The sequence below is a fragment of the Gobio gobio genome, assembly GCF_949357685.1.
Source record: "Gobio gobio genome assembly, chromosome: 4".
In the NCBI taxonomy this organism is placed as follows: domain Eukaryota; kingdom Metazoa; phylum Chordata; class Actinopteri; order Cypriniformes; family Gobionidae; genus Gobio; species Gobio gobio.
The window spans coordinates 21,784,146-21,810,348 of record NC_137100.1 but is presented as its reverse complement, the minus strand read 5'-3'; the positions used below and the strand labels follow the sequence as shown (position 1 = coordinate 21,810,348).

The 26,203-nt window shown below is 38.4% G+C and overlaps 2 protein-coding genes across 2 annotated transcripts in view; both read left to right on the top strand.

Moving 5' to 3' along the window:
• Window positions 1–20,670, top strand: part of c5 (complement component 5) — a 52,122-nt gene extending 31,452 nt beyond the window's left edge. Inside the window, exons 23-42 of the mRNA XM_079816086.1 lie at window positions 6–66; window positions 1,964–2,053; window positions 2,271–2,480; window positions 4,988–5,072; window positions 5,236–5,395; window positions 5,477–5,575; window positions 5,669–5,840; window positions 5,963–6,168; window positions 6,273–6,425; window positions 6,516–6,578; window positions 16,054–16,147; window positions 16,236–16,275; window positions 16,381–16,483; window positions 16,566–16,640; window positions 16,756–16,861; window positions 16,956–17,039; window positions 17,837–17,926; window positions 18,029–18,112; window positions 18,245–18,386; window positions 18,815–20,670. Coding sequence (XP_079672212.1) covers window positions 6–66; window positions 1,964–2,053; window positions 2,271–2,480; window positions 4,988–5,072; window positions 5,236–5,395; window positions 5,477–5,575; window positions 5,669–5,840; window positions 5,963–6,168; window positions 6,273–6,425; window positions 6,516–6,578; window positions 16,054–16,147; window positions 16,236–16,275; window positions 16,381–16,483; window positions 16,566–16,640; window positions 16,756–16,861; window positions 16,956–17,039; window positions 17,837–17,926; window positions 18,029–18,112; window positions 18,245–18,386; window positions 18,815–18,959 — 2,262 coding nt within the window. The 3' untranslated portion in view covers window positions 18,960–20,670. The remainder of the gene's footprint in view (window positions 1–5; window positions 67–1,963; window positions 2,054–2,270; window positions 2,481–4,987; window positions 5,073–5,235; window positions 5,396–5,476; window positions 5,576–5,668; window positions 5,841–5,962; window positions 6,169–6,272; window positions 6,426–6,515; window positions 6,579–16,053; window positions 16,148–16,235; window positions 16,276–16,380; window positions 16,484–16,565; window positions 16,641–16,755; window positions 16,862–16,955; window positions 17,040–17,836; window positions 17,927–18,028; window positions 18,113–18,244; window positions 18,387–18,814) is intronic.
• Window positions 19,987–26,203, top strand: part of cntrl (centriolin) — a 39,273-nt gene continuing 33,056 nt past the window's right edge. Inside the window, exons 1-3 of the mRNA XM_079816085.1 lie at window positions 19,987–20,070; window positions 25,749–25,885; window positions 25,993–26,123. The gene's annotated coding sequence lies outside the window, so the exon portion shown is untranslated. The remainder of the gene's footprint in view (window positions 20,071–25,748; window positions 25,886–25,992; window positions 26,124–26,203) is intronic.

The following is a 26,203-nucleotide window of genomic DNA, read 5'->3' as shown; positions in this document are numbered from 1 at the left end:
CACAGCCAGAGGGAATAAAAACGGAAATACCAAGTGGTGGAAGAATAGATCCAAACGGAGTCTTTGGTAAGGACATTTTAACCCTTTGATGCACAAGCTATGCAAACCCCTTCTAATGCACAACATGGGTCTAAAAAGACCTGTATTCATTTCCTGTTATTTCATGCATGGCTGGACTTTTTTTTTTTATCTTTTGAAATCAATTTATTTAAGAATTTAATATTCCATGATCTACAAATTCCATGATCCATAAATGTTCAAAATATCTGGTTTTCAATTACAAAAAAATATTATTTTAATTGTTCCTATAGTTTTGTGTTACAACATCAAGTTTACATATATGGGTCAAAAATTACCCATCTATGCAAGCATGATAAAACAAAAGAATAAAGACAACATTTTGTTAAATTAATCATTTTAGCAGATATTTAGACCAACACATTTAACACTTGAAAATTTTTATTTGCCACTTTGTCTCACATAGCATTCACATATCACTGAAAACCGATAACACTGAAATTGAATGGTGGTGTAATGTAACTGTATTGAATTGAATTGTGGTGAATGTGATCAAATAAAAGAAAAGAAAACTGACAAAACAAAATCACACTGGTACAGCGGCATCTCAGATTGCCATCTCAAGCTGGATTTACACCCACAACTCCAGATTGACCCTGTAGCACATAGTCTAGGTCATCAGCATCAGATATTTCAGAGTCTGAATCAGGACTAAAAATTGCCTCATCTTCCTCATCCTGTTCTTCATGCAGCATCTACAACCATTTCAGCCGTTAATCTAGAATGACTGTGACCAGCCATACTCACACTCTGGATAAATAAATTTAAAAGCACAGGACTATTTTCAAATGAACATCAAACAGTTTATCAGGTATATAGTTATTATATATTGTCATTATTGGACAGAAACCATTTACCTGTTGAGGGTGTGTTGACAGTCTGTGTCTGTGTAATTGGATGGCTGCTGAGCTCCAGTAATGAGGTGGCTTTGACAGTTACAAATTTGAAAATCAAAAAGGCAGGAAAAAGGAACCCTAAACTCTTAACACAAAGAACCATTTCAGCATGAAGGATTATTCAAGACGATACGGTTCATAATAGAACTGTAAGGTCTACTACATGTAAATAAGCCATCTTAGTGTAGCTAACATTAGCTAGCTAGAATAGAATATGTCAACAGCTATAGCTAGCTAAAAGTATTGGACATGTTTCTCTTTCTCACAAGTAATTTCTCACTAGGATTTCAAGGTAACTATAGCCTAATATTCAAATTTTATGTCCAATTATCTTTTACAAAATATCAAATATTGTCTGTGGTTATAAATAAATAAAATAAGACTAGCATCCAATATACAAAAGCAGCCGTGTTGAGTTGTGAAATGTGTGGCAGGTGAATAGTATTCTGCAGTAAATATGTTCCTACTTGCAAAAATGTGCAAATATCAAAGGTTTCTATATGGGTCATTTTTGTAGAATACAAAAACTGTGTTTGTTTATAAAGTAAGAAAGGAAATATAAACATAATGATTTGTGGAAATCAAAAACAAGATATTTAATGAATTTCTTGAATAACAAATTATAAAATACATCTATTTTAAGAATTCAGCAAAGAAACACTCAGCCATGACTGAAATAACATAGGAAATGAATACGGGTCATTTTAGACCCATGTTGTGCATTAGAAGGGTTGCGATACAAAAACTATTTTTATTCAAAAAGTAAGAAAGGAAAAATAAAAATAAGGATTTGTGATGATCAAAAACAAGTTAAATGAAGAATACCTGGAATACTAAATTATTAAATTAATTTCTTACAAAGATATCAAAAATAAAAACTCAGCCGGGTCACTTTAGACCCATGTTGTGCATCAAAGGGTTAAGAGTAAAATCATGCTCTCTGCTCAAGTCCTGATAGAGTTTAACACCATTTCTATTTCCTTTCCTAGGCACTCCCATTCGAAAACTTGAGTTTAAAAATGTCATTCCACCAAACATTGCGCCCAAGTCAACTGTGGATCGTATTCTAACAGTTAATGGTATGATGCCTATGAAACTTGAACACATTTGTGCAGATGCTAAATTACACTTTCTACACAGTCACATTTTTTAACTAAATCAGACTTGCTCGATTATGTTTCTTTTATAAACAGCATAGATTAAAAATGATTATATTGGAGGTTCCAGAGGCCTTATGGGTTTTATAGTGAGGAAATGTTGCCAAGTCACACTTTGTAACTCTTTCTTCATGTTAAGGTGAAGTACTGGGAGAGCTTCTGTCAATAATAAATAACCCAGAAGGTTTAACACAGTTGACTCACCTGCCACAAGGAAATGCAGAGATGGAGCTCATGGGTCTCCTGCCAATCTACTATGTCTACCACTACCTAGAAAAGACAGAGAAATGGAACATTCTGGGGAAGGAGCTTCCAAGTGAAAATGAATTAAAGAGGAAGATGCAAGCTGGTGGGATGTTTGTTTCAATTAGAGTAGAATAAAAATAGAATGATTGTATTTTTTTTCCTTATATTTTTTGTATATCATGTTTTTTATTATTTATTTTATACACTCACCTAAAGGATTATTATAGGAACACCTGTTCAATTTCTCATTAATGCAATTATCTAATCAACCAATCACATGGCAGTTGCTTCAATGCATTTAGGGGTGTGGTCCTGGTCAAGACAATCTCCTGAACTCCAAACTGAATGTCAGAATGGGAAAGAAAGGTGATTTAAGCAATTTTGAGCGTGGCATGGTTGTTGGTGCCAGACGGGCCGGTCTGGGTATTTCACAATCTGCTCAGTGACTGGGATTTTCACGCACAACCATTTCTAGGGTTTACAAAGAATGGTGTGAAAAGGGAAAAACATCCAGTAAGCGGCAGTCCTGTGGGCGAAAATGCCTTGTTGATGCTAGAGGTCAGAGGAGAATGGGCCGACTGATTCAAGCTGATAGAAGAGCAACTTTGACTGAAATAACCACTCGTTACAACCGAGGTATGCAGCAAAGCATTTGTGAAGCCACAACACGCACAACCTTGAGGCGGATGGGCTACAACAGCAGAAGACCCCACCGGGTACCACTCATCTCCACTACAAATAGGAAAAAGAGGCTACAATTTGCACAAGCTCACCAAAATTGGACAGTTGAAGACTGGAAAAATGTTGCATGGTCAGATGAGTCTCGATTTCTGTTGAGACATTCAGATGGTAGAGTCAGAATTTGGCGTAAACAGAATGAGAACATGGATCCATCATGCCTTGTTACCACTGTGCAGGCTGGTGGTGGTGGTGTAATGGTGTGGGGGATGTTTTCTTGGCACACTTTAGGGCCCTTATACCCCCTTTTCCACCAAGGCAGAGCTAGAGCTAGATCGGAGCCAGAGCCTAGTTTCAAATCGGTTCTTTGTGTTTCCACACCCAAAGCCCCAGCTCCGAGCCAGGAAAAGTGGTTCTTAAGTAGCACCAAAACATTGCTGGGCTAGAACAGGGCTAGAAGTAAGAACCGATTACGTCAGGCGCTGGGGGCGGGGTCAACAAGACCAACACAAACTTGAGATCCGCCATTGTTGAAATAGCAGCTAATGGAGCTAAGAGCTGCTGCTCGTTTGTAATCTCCGTCTATACAAATTACGGCGAACTGCATGAATGCGTTGGATCCGCTGTGTTTTCGTTGTGTTTTGATGCCGATGTAGGATCGTAATGCCATGTGAATCAACAGTAACGCAACGTTTGCATTGTTGATGGAAGGCTTGTTCGCAGCGGTGCTGTGCAGAGACCGATTGGCGTATGATAACGAGTCCAGCGAGAGCATATGACTCCTTATGCTTTTGATTCACTCATGCGTTTTTTATCATATGTGGATCGGTGTGCGCAGCGCCGATGCATCTTGAACAAGCCTGGTGTGTGTTTGTGTTTCCCGCTGCCCAGGGTTGCAAGGTTTTCACAACAAAACCCGCGATATTGCTACTCAAAACAAGCCAATCGCGTTTCAGGGGGGCTTCCCTGGTAAAAATCACATTTGGGGGTAAAATATGTGTTTTTTTGGCATGGTTGCCTACTAAAATTCGCCTTCCCGGGGCTAAATATTACATAATTGGGGTCGCTTCAAGCCGCGGTCATGAAAAAAAGCCTGCGGCATAACAGCAGACATGGCAACACTGCCGCTGCCTCACTAGCGTTGCTGAGAGAGATGAGACGTATACAGTGACGTAAGACATGGCTCTGTTGTGGCTCTCAGCCCGTGGAAAAGCAAACGGTTCTTAGAAGGCTCCTCAGTCGAACCAACTATGAACTGGGACTAGCTCTGGCTTTGGACTAGCTCTAGCACTGCCTTGGTGGAAAAGGGGTATTAGTGCCAATTGGGCATCGTTTAAATGCCACGGCCTACCTGAGCATTGTTTCTGACCATGTCCATCCCTTTATGACCACCATGTACCCATCCTCTGATGGCTACTTCCAGCAGGATAATGCACCATGTCACAAAGCTCGAATCATTTCAAATTGGTTTCTTGAACATGACAATGAGTTCACTGTACTAAAATGGCCCCCACAGTCACCAGATCTCAACCCAATAGAGCATCTTTGGGATGTGGTGGAACGGGAGCTTCGTGCCCTGGATGTGCATCCCACAAATCTCCATCAACTGCAAGATGCTATCCTATCAATATGGGCCAACATTTCTAAAGAATGCTTTCAGCACCTTGTTGAATCAATGCCACGTAGAATTAAGGCAGTTCTGAAGGCGAAAGGGGGTCAAACACAGTATTAGTATGGTGTTCCTAATAATCCTTTAGGTGAGTGTATTCACATTGTCTGTATACTCGATTCCATATAATAGTACCATTCTTTAATAATTACATTTAGTTTTTACTTGCTTGTCTTATACGAAAGTAACTATATCAGTTCTTATCAGTATAATTAACTGTAATTAACTATTAAGTGATCTAAAGACTCACTGTTCCTTTCTAGGCATCACCAGCATCATGTCATATAAGCTGAATTCTGAATATGCTTTCAGCATGTCATCGAACAAGGACAAACCAGCCAGTACCTGGTAAACCACTGCTCAATTTCTTATTTGCCATATTTTTTCCTCATTGGCAGCTGAAACAAAGCTTTGTCTAATTGTTATTTTACAAATGTTTTACATACTCAGATAGCAATTTACATGCTACTAACATTCTACTGGAGGTGTAATGTTGTAAAAACTTCTTTAGGGTGACGGCTCTTGTAGTCAAGGCTTTTGCTGACATGCAAGAATATGTCTCTTTGGAGTCTGAAGTGCTGCCTAACATCATCAATTGGCTAATTAAAAATCGTCAGAATGATGATGGCTCATTCTCTGAGAAATCAAAAAGCAAACCACTTAAACTCATGGTGTGTGAAGAAAATAAGTGTTCATAATATTATACTGTATATTTCAGTGTTTTGATCCAGATTGTCTTGGGTTTTTTTAAGGGTGCCGGAGCAGATGTCACTGAAAAGGCAGTCTTCCTCACATCTTTTGTCATGATTGGAATTAAAAATGCTTTGAAGGTCCCAAATGTTAACATACAGGTATGGCTGACAGTAAAATCTGAAATATCAGAAACCTAAATGTGGGATTCTTCCTCATTCAGTCAGTGACTAACAGTACAATTGTCTCTCTAGGCCTTTAAATATGCTTTAGATCATGCCACGCAGTACCTCTCCTCTAAGTTACAGGAGATTGAAAGTTTATATGTTAGAGCCATTGCATCCTATGCTCTCACACTGGTAGACATCAATAATATGCCAGCAGCCAGACTTTATGAAAAAATCAAAAAGCAGGCTCAAGTTAAAGGTAAAATTTTATTTGTGATATTGCACATACTTTTGACCAAAAAAATCAGCTCAGATTAGACCCTTTAATATTTGACCAATAGCTTCATATGACCACTTTGTCTGTACATCTTACATTTTCAGGAAACCCAGCCATAATTCGTTACTGGCAAGACTCTAAACCAAAAAAGGATTCATTAAAACCCAGTAGTGTGACAGCAAAGACTGTGGAAACAACACTTTATGTCCTGCTTAACACTTTAGTCAGAGGTGATTCCACCTATGCAAAGCCCATCCTGAACTGGTTAACACAAGACCAGAGATACGGAGGGGGCATTCATTCAACACAGGTACTCCAATGCAATATATATATATACATTTACATTTATATACATTTTTTATGTTTTTAAATTTGTATTTATCAAATGCGATCTCACTTTCCTCAAATTTTCAGGACAGCATTCTCACTTTGGAGGCCCTTACCAAGTACAGCATCTTAAACAGTCAAGCCACCTTAGACATGGTGATTGACATTGAATACAAAACTAAAGGTGACATCAGCAGAATCAAACTAACTCAGCAAAAGCCTGTGGCTAAACCAATAGAGGTAAGACATCCATTTTTTATGATTTAAACTTAATTTTTAAGGGTAAATTATTTATAAACTGAATGCCACTCTTCTGATTTCTTTGAAAAGGTGACCAAAAATGATGATCTAATAATCAAAACAGCAATGAGCTCTGGTGTTTCATTTGTCAAAGTAAGTGAGCTTGTATTTAACAAAAGAATATCAGTATCAGTTCCCATTCACTTTCACTTCACTTGATTTGTTTATGTCCCCTAAGGGCAATTTGTTTTGCAACAAGACCAGCATACGTACATAAAATACAGTTTACAAACATTAAAACGCCTAAAAACAACACAAGACAGCAGCAGCCCAAACGTCTACCTACTTCCCACAACTTCTCCCATGCCCGAATTTAACAAAGAAACCGCAGTAGGAATCAATGAATGTTTATACCTGTTGCTTCTAACCGTGGGAAATCTAAATCTAAGTCCAGAAGGTAGAAAATGAAACTCATTAAAATGGATTGGGCTTTCCTTACCACCTGACAATTATACAAGTCAGTAGGGTGGCTCTGATGAGCTCCTATAATTTTACTACTGGTATTGACTATTTTCACCACCACATTTTCAGCTTTAACACTAATACTACCATACCAGCGTACTAAAGTGAAAGTTATAACCGACTGAATGTAAGATTTATAAAACAAGGTCATCAACGACCTATCAATATTAAACTTATAATTTCCGTAAACAAAACAGGCGTTGCTGGCCCTTTTTACATATCTCCACATTGGAATTAAAATTCAACTTATTATCAATCAAACACCCCAAATACTTGTAAGATTCCACCAATTCTGCTCTTTAATAATTGTACTCATTATCAGTTTGATAATGGGTGCGTTCCATTCGACAGGGTCCCTACGCACTGTTCACTGCTCCCTACTCCCTGAGCACGGTATATCAATTGAAATGGACTTCGCTGACAATAATCGCTCATTTGGAACTCCCTACAACATCATCAAAGAAAGGCAAAGACGGGGTCGCACAGATTATGATATAACATAAATTAATATTGTAATTTACTTTACTTTCAAATTTAAAACCATATGATAAGCATATACATTTACAAAACACATGTATCTAAAAAATATAATCAAAACATTGTCCATTAGTTTTATTAGTTTACATGTTACCTGTATTGAACAGATTTGAAGCTGCACCTGTCATTCAATATGAAAATACCTTTTGATTTGGTTAACTATGTGTAAATGTAGGCTTATCTTAATCAATGGTCTTTGCAGCAGTCTCATCTCGTGCACTTTCTTTCCCAAGCGCAGCTGCATAGTAAACATTCCTGAGGTAAATAAAGTCAAATATAAAAAAATGACAGCCCTCAGCTGCTTCTCAATACTTTTAATTTGTTTACATATTCATAAAATATAATATGCGAATGTAACAGTTATTGCCATAACCATTCATAAATACTCTAGTTTGTATAAATATGCAAATGCTATAAACTCCTCCATCGCAGAGCAGTTTAAAAACTCTTCCAACGGCTCTGTTCCATCGTTAGTTCTGACCATAGACCGTAAATAAATGGTTCAGACTGGCGATGCGACGCGCAATGACAGTTGGGTGATTTTCGCTCTCCACTTCCTGTGAAGTGATGTATCGATGTTCCCTTCTTCCCTACGCCATTTGCAGTGCCCTTCGAACTGAACATCCCTTTGGATTGGAATCTCACTTAAGATGGCGGAATACCCTCTGAAGTCCACTTCGCAGTCCACTTACGGTCGAATGGAACTGTGTCTAAAATCGATAAGCATATCCTTTTTTTTGTAGACACATTTATTTGCAGACATGAATAGGTCTAAAACAAAGGTTATGCTTATCGATTTTAGACGTAATCAAACTGACTTAATGAGTACAATTAATAAAGAGCAGAATGTTGAATTGGTGGTTGAATTGGTTCCCATTCAGTCAGTCACTTTCGACGCCATGATGAAAACCATCAAAATAGGAATCTCGCCACAGAGCCAATCTGCTTCTAGTGTAACTAAACGAGCTGATGCACATTGGCATGCAATGATTGCAGCAGCTGCTCTGCCTCGCAGTGTAAATCAACCTTTTGCTTCGAGCCGAGCGGTGGATGTTTTTCTTGCTCTCTACAAGCATGTGTGACAAGGAAAACGAGTGAGCTCTTCGTAGGATCTCTCCACATCTGGTGTTGCGTGTGACGGCACAGCAGCAGGGTCGATTTCTTTCTTTTTCTGTGTCTGTCTGTTTGTCTGTGTTTCTGGATACAGTGGTTACCTGGCGCCGAGAGATGGTGACGATCACTGTGTCACGTGTCTGGGTGTTCTACAAACTGAGGCAGTGTTCGTGGATGAGTCATGCACCCATTGCGGGAAGATGACCATCTCGGAGACTCCAGTTCTTGAAAAGGGCTGGAGTCCCAGTGCTTCTGCCTAGATCTAATCCTCCTGAGAGGGTTACTACTGGCAGTAGCGTAGGTGATTTGAGGGTTCCCTCTGGGAACCAACCCCCTGAAATCCCGCACTTTGCAGCCAGTAGAGCTGCCGTTGGAGCGTGATGGGCTACCCTCAAGGTGTGTGCCAGTCGTATCCTTCAGAGCTCCCCCCGACTACCGGATGTCCATCGCTGCATCGGAGGGTGAGGTTCTCACTGGGGATGACGAATCAGCGCAGTTGCCCCCTTCGGGAATGGTAGCTATGACCGATACAGATCCGGAGATGATGGCTATGCTTTCGCGGGCCACGAGAGAGTTGGAGACCTCTACCGTGTCCCGAACCCTCGAGGCTGGATGATTGGTTTCTCAGGGTGCTGGTTCTCAGCGCCCCACCCCTGGTCCCATTCTTCCCGAAGGTGCATTAGGAGCTCACTAAATCATGGACGGCATCTTTTACTGCCAGAAACCAGTCCAGTGGCTCTTCCTCCCTCACCACCCTTGACGGCGTTACGACGGGTTACACGCAGGTTCCTACAGTGGAACTGTGCCCTAACTCCACCTTTAGGGGGATCCCGTGTCTCCCTTCCCGGGCCAGTAGGTACTTGTCGGATCTAATCCGGCAAGGCCTATCAGGCCTGCGGGGAAGCTGCCTCTGCCTTACACGCTATGGTGTTGTTGCAGGTTCATCAGGCCAGGCACAGAAGAGCCTGCACGAGGGTGGTCACATCCCGTGGCTGTGGCAGCGTGGCACTCACCGGGTGAGCATCACATCGGCCTGTTGACAAACCTTCAGCACGTAGTCAGACCCTTTGTTTCTTCGGCCAGGAGTGCCCTTAGAACAGGTGTCCAGGCATGTTGTGGTATTCACGGATGCCTGGGGGCCACATACAACGGGCATGCAGTGTCAGGGGTTTGACGGGCCACCACCTGCATTGGCACATCAACTGCCTCGAGTTGCTAGCAGTACATCTTGCACTGAGCCGCCTCAGAAAGCCACTACAGGGCAAAGATGTATTGGTCCGTATGGACAACACTACGACTGTTGTGTACATCAACCGTCAAGATGGTCTATGCTCCTGTCACATGTTGCAAGTCACCCGCCATCTCCTCCTTTGGAGTCAGAAGCATCTGAGGTCTCTTTGGGCCATTCATGTCCCTGGTGTGCTCAAACGTGTGGCCGATAAGCTCTCATGAGCTGCGCTCCCGGGAGAGTGGCGACTCCACCCCCAGGAGGTCCAGCTGATCTGCAGACAGTTCGGAGAGGCTGTTTGCCTCTCCAGATATGTCCCACTGCCAGTTGTTTTATTCCCTGACCGAAGGAACACTCGGCACAGATGAGCTGGCTGACAGCTGCCCCAGCGCCTATGCAAATATGCGTTTCCCCCAGTGAGCCTACTTGCTCAGACTCTGTGCAAAGTCAGGGAGGATGAGGAGCAGGTCTTGCTAGTTGCGCCCTTTTGGTCCAACCAGACCTGGTTCCCAGAACTAATGCTCCTCATGACAGCCCCTCCCTGGCAAATTCCTCAGAGACGAGGTACCCTGTGGCACCCGCGTCCAGACCTGTGGAAACTCCATGTCTGGTCTCCGGAGGGTCTAGGTGACTTACCCCAAGAGGTAGTTAACACCATCACTTTGGCACAAGCACTGTCTATACCTGTCTTATACCTCGCAGTGGAACCTGTTCTTCGAATGGTGTTCTTCAGCCGAGAAAACCCCCGAAGATGTTCGATCAGTATTGTGCTTTCCTTCCTGCAGCAAGGGTTGGTGCGAAGGCTGTCTCCCTCCACCCTCAAAGTCTATGCTGCTGCACTATCTGCATATCATGACCCCATTTGTGCATATCAGCACAACCTGGTCGGCTAAATCCTCCTCATCCTCCCTCCATACCCTTCTCACCTCAAACGGTTAGAAGCACTGAGAGGCCCAGGCTCTTGTCGGCTTGCTGCACCCTGAACTGTGGCGCTTATATTCTCCACAACAAATCCTGTCGAGTCCTCCATCACCCTCTGTGCTGGGCGAGGCGAAGTGTCTGGTGCTAGGCCTATTCCAGCTGAATCCTTGAGAACCGGTATTAGGCTGGGTACTATATGAGTGACCCTGCGGGGATCCAATATGTTTCTTCCACAGTTGCTCCTAAGCGGAAGCCTGTGTCTTTCCCTTTAAGTAGGGCTGGAGCCACCTTATTGTTTGCAGCCAATAACTCAGAAGTCATACCTGGGTTCCGCAGTGTTCCCTCCTACTAGAAGGCACGCTTTCCCAGTGTTATACAATAGTCACTGATTGGGTCATGTGGAACAGCAGTGATGGACTTCTCTGTGTGAGCCCCGTCTCATCGGGTAAGAGAGATCAGGAGGCTCACACAGGGCACTGGAAGGGGGCAGCGGCCATGGCGTTTTGGTAGGGATTCCTATTTGTCGGTCTTCGACGTGGCGACGGTTACATATGTGACCCTTATTCCCTGAAGGAGGGAACTGAGACACCACGTCACGTCGCTATGTTCATTGTATCCCACAGGGGTGCCAAGTCACTGACTCGGCTCCTCAGCGAAAACTTTATTTATTTATACCAGCACTGCGAGACAGAGCAGCTGCTGCAATAATTGCATGACAATGTGCATTGGCTCGTTCAGTTACACTCGAAGTAGATTGGCTCTCTGCCGAGATTCCTATTCGTCGGTCTTCGACGTGGCGTCTCTGTTCCCTCCTTTGGGGAACAGAGGGTTACGTATGTAAACGAGACATTATTGGTTGATATATTGGTTGATATTAAAGGGGTGGTAAAACACATTCTTTTGAAGGCTTGATTGTGTTTGTGGGGTGCACTGTAACATGTATTCATGCTTCGTTTTAAAAAAAATTGCCTTATTTTTCATATATTTGACCTTTATTCTACACTGCTCTGTCCCTCCTTGTAAAACGGTCTGATGCTTTCCGGGTTGTATGAAGCCAGTCCCTCAAAAATACGCAATGGGCTCAGATTGGTTAGCTGGCCCAGTGTGTTGTGATTCGCTAACCGCAGTGCACGTCGGAAACGTCACGCCCCTTACCGGAGGCTGTGCTTTGGTCGGCGTCAATAAAACCATATGAGCCCGAATCAGATCCAGAACATTTGAGTGAAGATGATCGAGCAGAACCTGTTCAGTCCTCAAGAGTAAAGACTGCGGGTCTATAGTGATCGCTAGTGATGGCCAAATGAGGCTTTCTGAACCACTGAGGCTTTCCAGCCCATTGGTTCACCAAAAGGTTCATTTAGCTGAAGCCTCATGAAACAGTGTGCTCCCTAGTGACACCTGCTGTGCAAAGCAATGTATCGCACACAAATCTATTCATCCTGAGCAACCAAATTGTCATAGTGTGGGCACACCCTTTTTCTATTGCCTGTGTATTAAATAAAGTATTTTACTCTGCTTGTATTAACCTATGCACACACAACTCACACAAACACACAACTTTGTGTTCAACTATTCAGTAGTTCTTTGGGTTAGTGATGACAGTGAATGGCCCAAATGATTGTAAAGAAATTATTGTGTGTGCAGTGCTGATTGGGAGTGCAATAGTGCATGGAACTGGGAGGCTATACATATAATAATATATATATATATATATATATATATATATATATATATATATATATATATATATATATATATATATATATATATATATATATATATATATATATATATATATATATATATATATATATATATATATATATATATATATATATATATATATATATATCTGTATTGTCTTTATTGTTTGATGAAACTTCTATCTTTTGTGTGAACTTTGTAAGGTGTCCTTGAGTGTCATGAATGGCGCCTATAAATAAAATGAATAATATATATATATATATATACGTATTATAGGTATTACAACTAGATATAGGCTAATTTACTCTAATAATCTACTGAACTAATTTACTCTAATAATCTACTAAACTAAGTATAATGTAATATAATATATAATACAAGCTATGATATATAATGATAACTATGCTACTACAAACACGCTACTACTCGCTACTACTCGCTACTACGTACAACCAACACCTCAACACCAATGCAAACGCCTACTGCAAACCCCACAAGAGGCGCGAGGTTTCGAACCACTTTTATCCGGAAGCGATACTCAGAATGAAGCAATGACGTATTCAACAGAAACCGAGGCCTCGTTTGTCATCGTCACGTGATTTTCACGGAAACGATACAAGCCTCGAATCGGGGCTTCATCTGGAACGCCCCTTTTTGCTCGACACAAGCTCCGGAGCCTCGCTTCAGATGTCCCATCACTAGTGATCGCTACTGAATGGCACTTTAACTTTTGTATTTTTAGAACGATTATAGCCAAATATCTGTCGCAAGAACTAACCCAAAACGAACACTAAGCACTGGCTTTAACTAGTAAGTTAGCCAAATCACACACAGAACCATGTTTAGCATGCCTGTAGATAAACAATACATAAAAGCTCTAATCAAAGAATCATTTACACTAATGCCAGGTTCGCTGTTGAGATTTTAACGTTAGTGTTTGTAACGTTAGGTGTTCGTCGGATAACGTTAAGTATGAATGAGCTTTTAACAGACTGGTTTGCAGAACAGTGTTGTCATCTGTTTACTTCCTTGCTACAACCTATTACAGGAAAACACATCGATGAAAAATAAATCAGACTTACAGGTTGTGGCCCGTAAACAGCTTCTGTTTGTAAATCCAGCTTTCAGGACAAGCCGTTGTGCATATCCTGTATTGAACTCGCGAAGTTTGTGGAAGATTGTGTTGTCCTCCGTGAAATGTGCAGCGCGCGCGTCGTGCATCCACGCACTGGCAGTGTTTTTTTCACGCAGCTGACGTTGTGCAAATCTGGCATTGAAATCGCGAAGACAGTGGATGTTTTCCTCTGTTAGATGTGCTGCAGGGAGCCCTGCGCGCGCCTGATTCCCCGCTGACTCAAACACACGTGCATATAACATGCTGTATGTTAAACGCACCCCCATCCCAAGGAAGGCTGAACAGAGCAAGTACCCCAGACCTGCAATCCGGATGAAAATAACAGCGTTTCCTCGGCATCGCGGCAACAACACTCCAGCCTAACTAACGTTATACCACAACAGCGCCGCGATACAAAATGGCCTCACCCCCCCCCCCCCCCCCCCCTATTTAATATTCTCGGAGGAGGGGTTTATGTAAATATTGAGCCTGTTGATGTCACCAACCCTGGAGGAATGTCTGTAGTCGCCTACTGGCCGTTTGCTGTAGTCCTTAGAAACTGATTTCTTTAAAAGCAAATATCTCCCTTTGCTTTAAACTTTGAACGTTGTAACTTTGCAGATGTTGTTTATGCTCAAGCAGCAACATTACACGTTAGCTAAAGTTAGAATAGTGAAATCGTGGTTTACCACCCCTTTAATCTATTTTTACATTTAGACTACCTCTGCTGTCTTCTAGTGATCACTTAAAATTAATTTCAGATCTCAAAGCGAAAAGTTTCTTTTTATACTTTTCTAGTTATATAGTGTAATGATGCTCAAATGTATCATTTAAAAGTATTGATTATTATTAATCTTCTTTTTTTTTCCATAACAGTATAGTAGAATTTTAATATACAATGATCAGTATCGACCAGATTAAACAAAAACAAAATCATCCTTTTTAAACAATCATTCTAACAGATGGCCATTTTCAGTGTATTTAACCCTTAATCGTCCCTTGGGGTCCAGCTGACCCCACTGGACTTTTCCTCCATTTTTTAAAAGTGTTCCCTTCATCTCAGGGCCATGAGACTCGGTGACTTTTCCTAAATAATCTATCTAAACATGCACAAAAAATCTGGGCTTGATTTGGTTGTTCTAAAGGTGTGTAAAAAAAAATTTACCGTTTAAGTCCCTCGGGGTCAGATTGACCCCACATTGAAAATGAATGGGAAAGTGTAAAAAATACATTTTTTTCACTTTTTTTGTCAATTTTTTTTTACTAAATCCAGTATAAATCTGAAAATTTCCACATTTATATCAAGGCCTGGTCCTAGAGCATAAACACAAAGTGGAACGAACTTTCTGTCTCATACACACACGCACATACACACACACACAAACACACACATGTGTGTGACTGCAACAGAGAGCATTTTTATAGAAACTGGCAAATAAAATCAACAAAACTGGCATAAATCTGAAAGATTTTCATACATAAATGAAGTACTAATACTAGAGCACAAATGCAATATGGAACAAGCATGTTCACTCACACGCACACACACACAAACACAAACACAGGTGTCTGGAGCATTTTTTTGGATTTTGGCAATGAATGGGAAAATGTAAAAAATGCTTTTTTTTTCACTTTGTTTGTAAAAAAAAATCAACTAAATCCAGTATAAATCTGAAAATGTCTACATTTATATCAAGATCTGATCCTAGAGCATAAACACAAAGTGGAACGAACTTTCTGTCTCATACACACACGCACACACACGCACACAAACACACACATGTGTGACTGCAACAGAGAGCATTTTTATAGAAACTGGCAAATAAAATCAACAAAACTGGCATAAATCTGAAAAAATTCCATACATAAATTAAGGACAAATACTAGAGCACAAATGCAACATGGAACAATCATGAGAAAGAGAGAGAAAAGGGCAAATAAAAGAAAGATGAACGGCAGCTTAACTTTTGCATAACATCCCTATGGACCTCTATTGGATAATGTGGTCATTGCACTCTCTTTCTCTTTAAATATAATTCCTAAAGTTTTTCCACAAACCTACAGATGGCGGTATTCTATCACTAACACATAGAGCAATGTCCAAAAACTATTTATATTTATTTAAGATCATCATTCAAGTGATTTTTTCATAAAAAAATGATTTTTAATGAGCCAATTTATGACATAGTTAAGTATTTGTGCAGTAAATAGGTAAAAAACTACCAAATACCCACAAAAACACAGCATAAATGTATAGTTGAGAAGTAAATAAAAAAAATGATATATAGTTTTCCATGTAAAAAAATTATATTTCCTTATGCAATCGCTCTGTAAAAGTTTGGGGTCTATCTGACCCCAAGGGACTCAAACGTAAACCCTACTTGAGGGGCGATTAAGGGTTAATAAACACTACAACAATCTAGACAATTCAAAAAAAATATTCTATGCATGGAACCATTTTATTTATTGATTAACCTAATTTTTGACAGCTGAGAACGGTCTACTATGGGATGACAGAGAGCAATGAAAATTGCCAATTTGATATGACTATTGACATTCATGACAGTGTCCCAAATTCAGATGGTACGTTCTGTATTTTTTTATACTTTTATACACTTGGTTGTCTTTTAAAATGAACTTTTTGCAGCTAATTTGATTTCTTTGTGAGCAGATCCTATGCTTTTGTCACAGCGAATTGTGGCCTGTGCAAAGTAAGTCTGTAGAAACTCCTGATAAGAAGTTACAGGTTTTAAGTTGTCTGTGTAAAATTCTGATTTGCATGAAAAACACATTTAAAAATGCCATTTTGTGTAAAGATACAAGCCACATGAAAATTCATTTGAAACTGAATCAAGCCACACTGTGATGGAAATTCATTTGCCGACCGGTGTGATCCCAGTCCAGGAGGATCTAGATATGGTGAGACGGTAAATGCAAATATTTCCATAGAAACCATAGTTTCAGAAAACTGTGTGACATTTTATGTTTCTATATTTTGCAGTATCAAAACGGACTTGAGTCTCAGATTTCCAATTATAAAATTATGGGTGACAGAGTCATCCTTCAAATAGATTCGGTGAGCATTGCTGGACAAAACAAACTTTTGGCTTTCTCGTTTGCATTAAAATATGGTGTGTAGGCTATTTCATCTTGTAGTAGAATAATTCTACCATACAATACTTTTCATGCAGATACCATCAGAAGATTTCTACTGTGTGGGTTTCCGTATTCAAGAGGAATTTGAAACTGGCATGACCAGAGCCTCGGAATTCAGAGTTTATGAATTTTATAATGAAGGTATAGCACAAATGTTTCCACAAATGTTTGCTTTATGTCTGGCTGAACTGAATTTGGCTGCATAAAACAAGCTTTCTCGTCTAATTTTTAATAGGAAATATGTGTATGAAGTTTTACCACAAACAAAGCCGCAAACTGTTGCGACTCTGTGAGGGAGACCAGTGTCAGTGCATGGCAGGTAAGCTACATAAAGCAGAACAAAACAGAAACTAAACAGTTAATAACAAAAAATAATTAATCGTTTTTAGCTGGGTTATATGGCACCAAAAATGGTTCTTGGCTCGTAATCATAGGGGAACCTTTTTAAGTGCAATATAGCACCAATTTTGGTGCTTCAGTGGTTCTTCAGAGGTTCTTCACCGGTTATTTGACTAAGGTGCACCACTACCATATACAGAAAATGTTAAGATATGGTGCTATATAGCACCAAATGTGGTTCCTCTATGATTACGAGGAAGAACCATTTTTGGTGCCATATAGAACCTTTTTTTTTAGAGTGTATGTTCTAAAAGCATTTTGCTAACGTTCCTATTAAGTTGTTTCTGAATGTTCTCTGAACGTTCAAGATAGAAATGTTTTGCATACATTATGGGAACAATACTTTTGAAAGTTCTCTAAACATTCTGAAGCAAGTAGAACCATTTTTAAAAACATTAGACAAACATCCAACTAATATGTTTCTGGAAAAAAATGCTCCATGAATGACGTATAAATAATGTTGTTGTGCTAAATAAAGTTTTAAAAACATTTTACAGACTAGATGACTTTGAACGAACGTTAGGAATAATGTTTGTTCATAACTTTAGAACCTTGCCAGAATGCAAGCCAAAGTTGTGAGAATGTTCCCTGTTAGCTTGGTACATTGCGGTACATTGCTGTGAAATTATCCTTTACATACAGTATATGTGTACTGAGTTTAATGCATCTGTGTTCGTATAACAATTTGTCGGTTTTCCATGTATTTTTCAAAATTAGCGGAATGCTGCAACTTTAAATCCACCATTGATCCCACAATCACTGCTGAACAGCGCCAAAATATTTTGTGCAAAGAAAGCATGAAATATGGTAAATAACGATCCTCAAGTTCTTCAGGTCACATAAAAATCATGTCACATGATCGGTGGTATACGTTTGCACATGGTACATAATTTGCTTTTTTTCTTCCAGCATTTAAAGTGTTAATTGAATCCTCAGAGGAAGGAGGAGATTTTGTGACCTACAAAGCAAAAGTTAAAACAGTGCTCAAAAAAGGCAAGAGTATATTGAATATGATTTGTGTTAATATAAAGTTTAAGTTGTAAATGATTTACATGATTTAAATGAATAAACAATTTAAATAAACAAGTTGCATCACAGATTCAATCCAGAATTTCTCTTCTGCAGAACGAACAGATGACTTAAAAACCGATTCAGAGATAGATTTTGTGAAGAAGGCAACTTGCAATGAAACAAATGTCAAAGTCGGCAAGCAGTATCTGATCATGACTTCTGAGATTATAAAGATACAAGTGGATCGTGCTTATAAGTGAGTTATTTTTTGCTTTCTTGCTCATGTTTTTAAAAACCACATCATACAGTATGCCTACCCAATTAAGGATCAAGATTTTGGGCAAGACTGTCTGCTTGTCCAGCCAAAACATTCATCATATATATATATATATATATATATATATATATATATATATATATATATATATATATATATATATATATATATATATATATATATATATATATATATATATATATATATATATATATATATATATATATATATATATATATATGCAGTTTTTTGCAAATTCCTCATATATTCCTTAAATCTGTTAACAGATCACACAGATTATGATCTGTACAACAGATTATAAAGTGAGAGTGTTTCACATGAATTAATGAACTATTATGTGGGCTACAGAAGCCTCAGAACTGATTTTCTTTTATACCATATTTCAGGTATAAGTTTCCTTTGGACTCACATGCTTGGGTGGACTGGTGGCCACTTGAATCTGACTGTGGGGATGCTGCATGCAAACAATATGCCAGTGTTTTGGATGATTTTGAATTCGATTTCTTATTATCTGGCTGTGAAGTTAAATGATAAATTGCAATGTCAATAGAGATCATTCTTATGCATGTTCTTATTCATAGCATCCTCTGATTAAGAAGAACAAACACAAACGTTCAAATAAATAAAAAATGTTTTTTAGATATTCAAAATTTTTGGACATTTTTAAAAATATGTGATTATTTTATAATCTTAGTCATTATTTTGTAATCACAAACATGCAACATTAAACAAAAAAAGTATTACATGTTTAATTTGTCATATCAAACTTTGTGAATCATAAAAATGTTGCATTGCTTAATGACAAACATGTGTTTAGGAAAGTGTTTGTTGTTATTTGTGTATGTGCATGCAGTTATTATAATATTTTGCTAAACATTGTGAAAATATTCTGGCTGTTTGGATATGGAGTCTGCTTTGAGCGCACAGTAACGTTAATGTTACTCTTATTTTGAAATAACTGCAGAAGCTGAGTCACATGATCTAAACATCACCGCGAATCATTTGAGAGTTCGTGCTGGAGACTGAGAAACAGACAAGAGAATGATAGCTCAGTTTAAACCTTTAGAACCGTATGAACTATATATGACACCTGGGACAAGAGATAAAGGTAACAGGCTTGTTTCCGCTTTGACAGTATTTAAGAGAGAATTATAATACGCTGACGGTTATTGGATGATCGCTAGGAATCCTAATGGGTCGCTATGGAAACTGGGCTAACAAAACCCCACGAGTCTCCATAAAACAGCAAGTGGCCATGCAGTGAAATGTAAAACTTTTTAATATATATTTAAACATTTTTGTTATTAGATGACTTTTGTTCTTTGCGTTTTGTCAGATTTGGTCTGCATTGTATTTGTTATCATAAAGCAGAAGAAACTACTAGCAGTTGCGTTTTAGCAGTCGATTTGATTTAGGATGATCATCGTAATCGCTGGCCGCCTCAGATAAAAATAATAGCTTAAGTTAACTTTAAGTTACCCCCATGAGAGTAAAATGAAAAGAGGTAGTCATGTGCGCAAACAATCACCGACAACAGGGTCCAAATGTCCCAAAAGTCCCCAGAACAAATCTGTGACCCTCAACGCCATCACATGGTCGGAGACTGAGGATGGAGGTCCTAGAGAAGATCCCAATGATGATGGTAAATCTCAGACTCTTATTGTTTAGTTAGATAATGTAAAATATATCCTAGAGACGGCCGAAGGCATAAGCGAACTAAGCGGCTGCTTATGGCCACCAGGGGGCCCCCAAGCGCACATGAAATGACTTTTTGCTGAATTTCATATTATGATGATTGAAAACGCAAAATGGCCTCAAACAATTACTAAATAAACTGCAATCTTCTAATATATGCACGGATTGATTCAGCACTGCACGAGCTCGCGGTGCCATCGACCGGACACTATTAGCTTGTTAGCCACGGTTCAAAGTCCAAAGTGCGAGGAAAAATCAGCTAAAACATACTCGTCAGTTGCCCGGTAACCCTTTTATGAAGGGATGGATTTGAGAATGCGCTATGGTTTAGTGCGAATATCTTGTCTGACGTGCTGCATGTTTTGGACAGAATACAACATAGCTTCCAGTTTCTCAGTAACTCAGTTTTTCTGCAAGTGCTATATCGTCCTCTTGGAATTATTGTGTAGCCTACACTTTGGAAGTTTTTATTTAGAAAATAAAAAAGTTTTTTTTATACAGTCGAATGGAATGCAAAAATAAAAATAAAAGCTCTGTTTAATGTTTGAAAGAAATCAACATTTCTTGTTTTTAAAAGAAGTCTCTTCTAATCACCAAGGCTGCATTTATTTGATCAGAAATACTGTAAAAACAGTAATATTGTGAAATATTATTCTAATGTAAAACAGCTGTTTTCTATGTGAATATATAGTCAAATTTTATTTATTCCTGTGATCAAAACTGAATTATCCTTCAGAAATCATTCTCATATGATGATTTGATGCTCAACAAATATTTATGATTATCAGTGTTGAAAACAGTTGTGTACTTTTTTGTGCTTTTTAGTGTGTTTTTAGGATTTTTTTAAAGCTTTCTATTTCAGAGAAATGCTGTTCTTTTGAACCTTCTTTTCATCAAAGAATCCTGGGGAAAAGTGAGCATATTCAGCATAAGAGACTACTTAAAAAAAGTACATATCCCAGTCTGAACTGTAGTACTGCAAGGCTTTGAATATTAAAGGGTTAGTTCACCCAAAAATTAAAATAATGTCATTTATTACTCACCCTCAGGCCGTTCCACACCCGTAAGACCTCTGTTCATCTTCGGAACACAAATTAAGATATTTCTGTTGAAATCCGAAGGCTCAGTGAGGCCTCCATAGGGAGCAAAGCAATTTACACTCTCAAGACTACACAAATCTACACTAAAAACACATTTAAATCAGTTCATGTGAGTACAGTGTTCAACATTAATATTATAAAGCAACGATAATATTCTTGGTGCGCCAAAAAAAAACGAAATAACGTCTTATATAGTGATGGACGATTTCAAAACAAGCTTCGAAGCGTATCGAATCAGTGAGTCGAATCATGATTTGGATCGCGTGTCAAACCGGCAAACTGCTGATTCGTTTCCGCTCTGAAGCTTCATAGCTTCATTCTCGTCGCTTTATAATATTAATATTGAACCACTGTACTCACATGAACTGATTTAAATATGTTTTTAGTACATTAATGGATCTTTAGAGTGTAAATTGCTTTGTTTCCAATGGAGGCCTCACTGAGCCTTCAGATTTCAACAAAAATATCTTAATTTGTTTTCCGAAGATGAACGGAGGTCTTACGGTTGTGGAACGGCATGAGTGTGAGGAATAAATGAAATTATTTTCATTTTTGGGTGAACTAACCCTTTAACACCTGACCACTCTTGTGGGTTTGCTACTTAATTAAAAACTGAATAAGGGTAAAAAAATGACAGCCAGACAAGATGTAAGCAACACAGCTACAACTACTAACATTGATACTGGGTGTGCGAATTATCAAGAATTTACAATAGTCAATAATATTGGTGGCGCCGAGGGGCCCCCAAATAAAATTCTGCGTAGGGGCCCATAAGGGCTTGGGCCGGCCCTTCCTACGGTACAGGAGTCACTCATCTGATATGTCCCAAATTCATTAAAAAAGTGTATATTTCTTTAACTTTTGTCCTTGGGTTGATTTTATTAAAACTGTTTCACCATGCCTTCATTTATTTTTAAAATCCATTAAAAGTGTGAATTATTTCGTGTTTGAAACTATGATGAGAATAAGCATATCTCATTTCAGCGTTTATTGTGTGAAAACGATTTATAATCTTTTTTTTTAATTATTATGATTTTCACCATACCAAACAGTTTTGTGTACTTGTTTGCTAAACAGACAATGTCAGTAAAGAGCTTGAAATGAATTATGAAAAAAAAATTAAATGTCAATGTCACTTGTGATTGTGAACTAAATATTTTATTCAGATCCATTTCATATCATGCTGAAATGTTACCCAAGATGTGTGAAAATATTTATTCATCATTTAGCTATTAAATTGTATTTATTTTATTTCATATTATTTAATAATCATGTTATTAAAGGTACACTATGTAACGTTTTAGCCCTCTTGCGGTTAAAAACAAAAAATGCATGCATTTTGAGGAAGAACGTTGTTTTTGATTGTGCTTCGGAATATGGCTCGTCTTTCTCATAGTTACAACTGAAAGAGATTATCCTACTACTACTCATTAAACATTTACTACTAGCCTTAGAGATATAATCAGTTTAGATGGAAAGGAAGACAAGCTGACTAGCTGAAAACGTTATCGTATATTGTACCCATTAATAGACACGGTACTTCCAGCACAGCGCTACAACAACCCATAATGAAATGACCCTTCACAATACATAATGCTTTACAGAGAACTTTTTTAGAGAGCTACATGTGGCAATGTATCTGTTTAATAAAATACGTCCGGTTGCACCAGCGGTTACAACCGGTTACAACTTAGCCTAGTTTTGACATAAATGGGCACTAAGTTACAATTTATGCACTTCTAAATATTTTTGCGTTGCATCATTAAACTTAGTTGAAGCATAACTCTATGTATAAACTAAATATTTACAGAAGCCTCCGATAAGGAGTAATGGTTGGAATAATATAGCAGACCTCGTTTTACATGACAGACTTCAATTATTTACATGTATATGCACTGTTGCCAACACATTTTCAGGGGAAGTTGCTAAAGGCAGATCGATTTGTTGCTAAAAGTTGCTAAATGACGTTGTGATGTCACAATGACGTTGATGCGTGCTACTGCTGCTGCACTCAGACAACTATTTTTGCTGCTGCCGCAGACCTTATTTAGCCCCGCCCCTACGCTTGTTGTGTTTTGTCTTCCGTTTTTTGTTTTGTTTTCTGGTGTTCTATTGGAAGGTTTAACAGGATTATAGAGAAGTGGCGGATCGTTGGTTTGATTGGTTGAAGGACTATCCAATTGCATTCAGAGTCATTTGAACTATGTCCGTTCATCACGCCTCTTGTGCAATAGAAAATACAGAGCAGACTCCCCAGACTAATGTGCAATCTTAAAAGATTGAGCTTGGTATTCCTTCACAAAAGGAATTGTGAATGAACCGCTCTGTCTATTGAGCTAGCTTGTACGTGTGTTGTTTGAATTAGTCGCTTTCCAAAAGTTGTTAAAAGTTTTCAAATACATTTTTTAAATTGCTAAATTTGTTGCTAGGTGCTAGGGTAGTCTGAAAAGTTGCTAAATCTAGCAACAAAATTGCAAAGTTGGTAACACTGCGTATATGATAATGCTGACATTTACACTTGTTTACATTTTAGGAGAGAAAACACTATTTAAATAGATTACTTTATTAGCTGCTCTTCAACACGATCTCGTTCAAAACAGTGCGCCACTGTGTGCATGTATAATAAAATCAGTCATAATCAACAAATGTAATTTCTTATGGCTTTTTTGGTATCAGTATTTATTTATTGATCCTTATAAATTTCATTTCAAATACAGTTTCTAAATGTTATTTACATATAAAACATGTATTATGTTATTCATGATTAAGTATCATATTTAATGGAGACTTTTACCTTTAGTTATTTTTTACCGTTAGTTATTGAGGCAAAAGTAGTTAGAATGAAGGATAAACTGAAATTCACTGCATTTCATCACAACTTCTGCTCGCGTATTTGACGGCTATTATTGGGTCATTGAGAGTAAACGTCATATTATGTGACTATGCATTACTTTACGGAGAGCTTACGACCTACTAGCTACGTTCTGCCTTAACCTCTTAAGCTCTGGGACCATTTTTGGGGGGCCTACCCAAATTGAAAAGATTCCCATACCCACATACAGTGGTCTAAATTCAAAATGTTGGTGTCATTTTACAGGAGACCCATTGAAGTTTCATAAACCACTGCTAAAAGTGATAAACATGTAAGTATATGTTGTCCCCCCGCCCCCCAAAAAAGAGACGCTTTTTTGATTGTTTTTTTTTTATAAATTCAGTTTTGAAAGTGTGTAACTCAAGCCCTGTGAGCTCTAGCACTCTGCAGACAGTTTGGGCTGTTTCCACTAAATTCCAGAAAATAGTGGGAAAAATTATTTTGTATCATGTTGTATGCAAGATTTATACAAATGGATCTGAAGGGAGGAATTTATAACCAAAAAAATCAAAAAGCTTTTTTGGGAGGGTTATTACAGCTCAGACAACATATACTTACTTGTTTATGACTTTTAGCAGTGGTTTATGTAACTTCAAAGGGTTTCCTGTAAAATGACACCAACATTTTGAATTTAGACCACTGTTTGTGGGTATGGGAAGCTTTTCAATTTGGGTAGGCCAAATCCAGACGGAAAGGGTACCAGAGTAATTTAGTGTAAATAAGTTACTTTGTGTAAAACAAATGCCAAAGTGATGCATATCTCCAGAAAGTAGAAAGTAGCTTTCAAATGGTACCACATATGAGGTCAGAGCTCCTCCACAGACATTTAAAATTGAAAGTATATACATGATGATGTCATTCCGGACCCTGTACCGGGTCCGCAGAGTTTACAAATGGTGCATCCAAATAAAGTACAGAGTTAGTTACAAACTAGCAAGTAGTTACTAAGCCTCTACTGTGGACTTTACGTTCCAATTTAAGAAAGAATTTACAAACGACTGGTGTAATCCTACCCTGTTGAGTAATAAAAATGGAATCTCCACGTCGCCTTTACATGAGTCTAAGTAGCCGGAGCCACTTTTCATTATTTACGGATATGACGGCGCACGGGCGAGTGACTTACAAAATTTCCTGCGAAAACCATCCTGCCTGGTCTAAAATAGGCTTACCATAGTGAATCAGGGTAAGAAAAAAACACACTTTAGAAGAAGGATTTATAATGTATTGAATAGGGCCCCGTGGCGCTGGACGTGAAAATAAAAACTGCGTCAAGCTGAAACTAGCAAAAAACACTTGTATCATCCTGGCGTCGAATTGCGCCGGGTGTATGATAGGGCCATGGGGAAATTAGGAATTAGACTTTTAGAAATTGCCAGAATAATCGTGTGATGCATCATGTATGCCCCCTATTGGACTTTGTTAGTAGACAAATTAAACAGATTGTGAACAGTGTTTTTTTTTTAACACAATTTCATCTAATGCATTTAAGCATTTTGTAATAGCACAAGGATTAATAATTTAATTCCCTTACTTGAACTTAACTTGCAACCATATGTCAGCTTCTCAGATCATTAATTACTTGGCTGCCACCAGTTTTTGTTAATATCTGCACTCCATAGTGTGTTATCCATTTACACAAATATCTACCCATAGACAAAAATAAACCTAAGGGGAAGGGGACAAGATACATCACAGAAGACCTGATTAGGAGATTGACTAAATGTGAAAATGTAGTCCTTGTGCGGACTCTGGATCTGTCTACATCTACGGGAAGTGACAAACAATTTAGGGTAAGATTTGGACATTATTTGGTTAATGCTCAGTGTGAGTTGTAAAGTTTATACAGTTGCATTTTTGCATTCATTTGTATTGACTTCTGTGTGTTCATGTTTTTTAGTATATTGAAAATTTGGACAAGTGTGAGCGCCTGCAGGTTCTCAACCTCAGTAACAACAGGATTGAGAGAATTGAGAAACTAGAGAAATTATGTCAATTACGGGAACTACACCTTTCCAGTAACAGGATACAGTAAGAATGTAACATTTGTCTACTTAATAGCAAACATTTTATTAAAAAATATAATATATAAATATATATATATGTGTGTA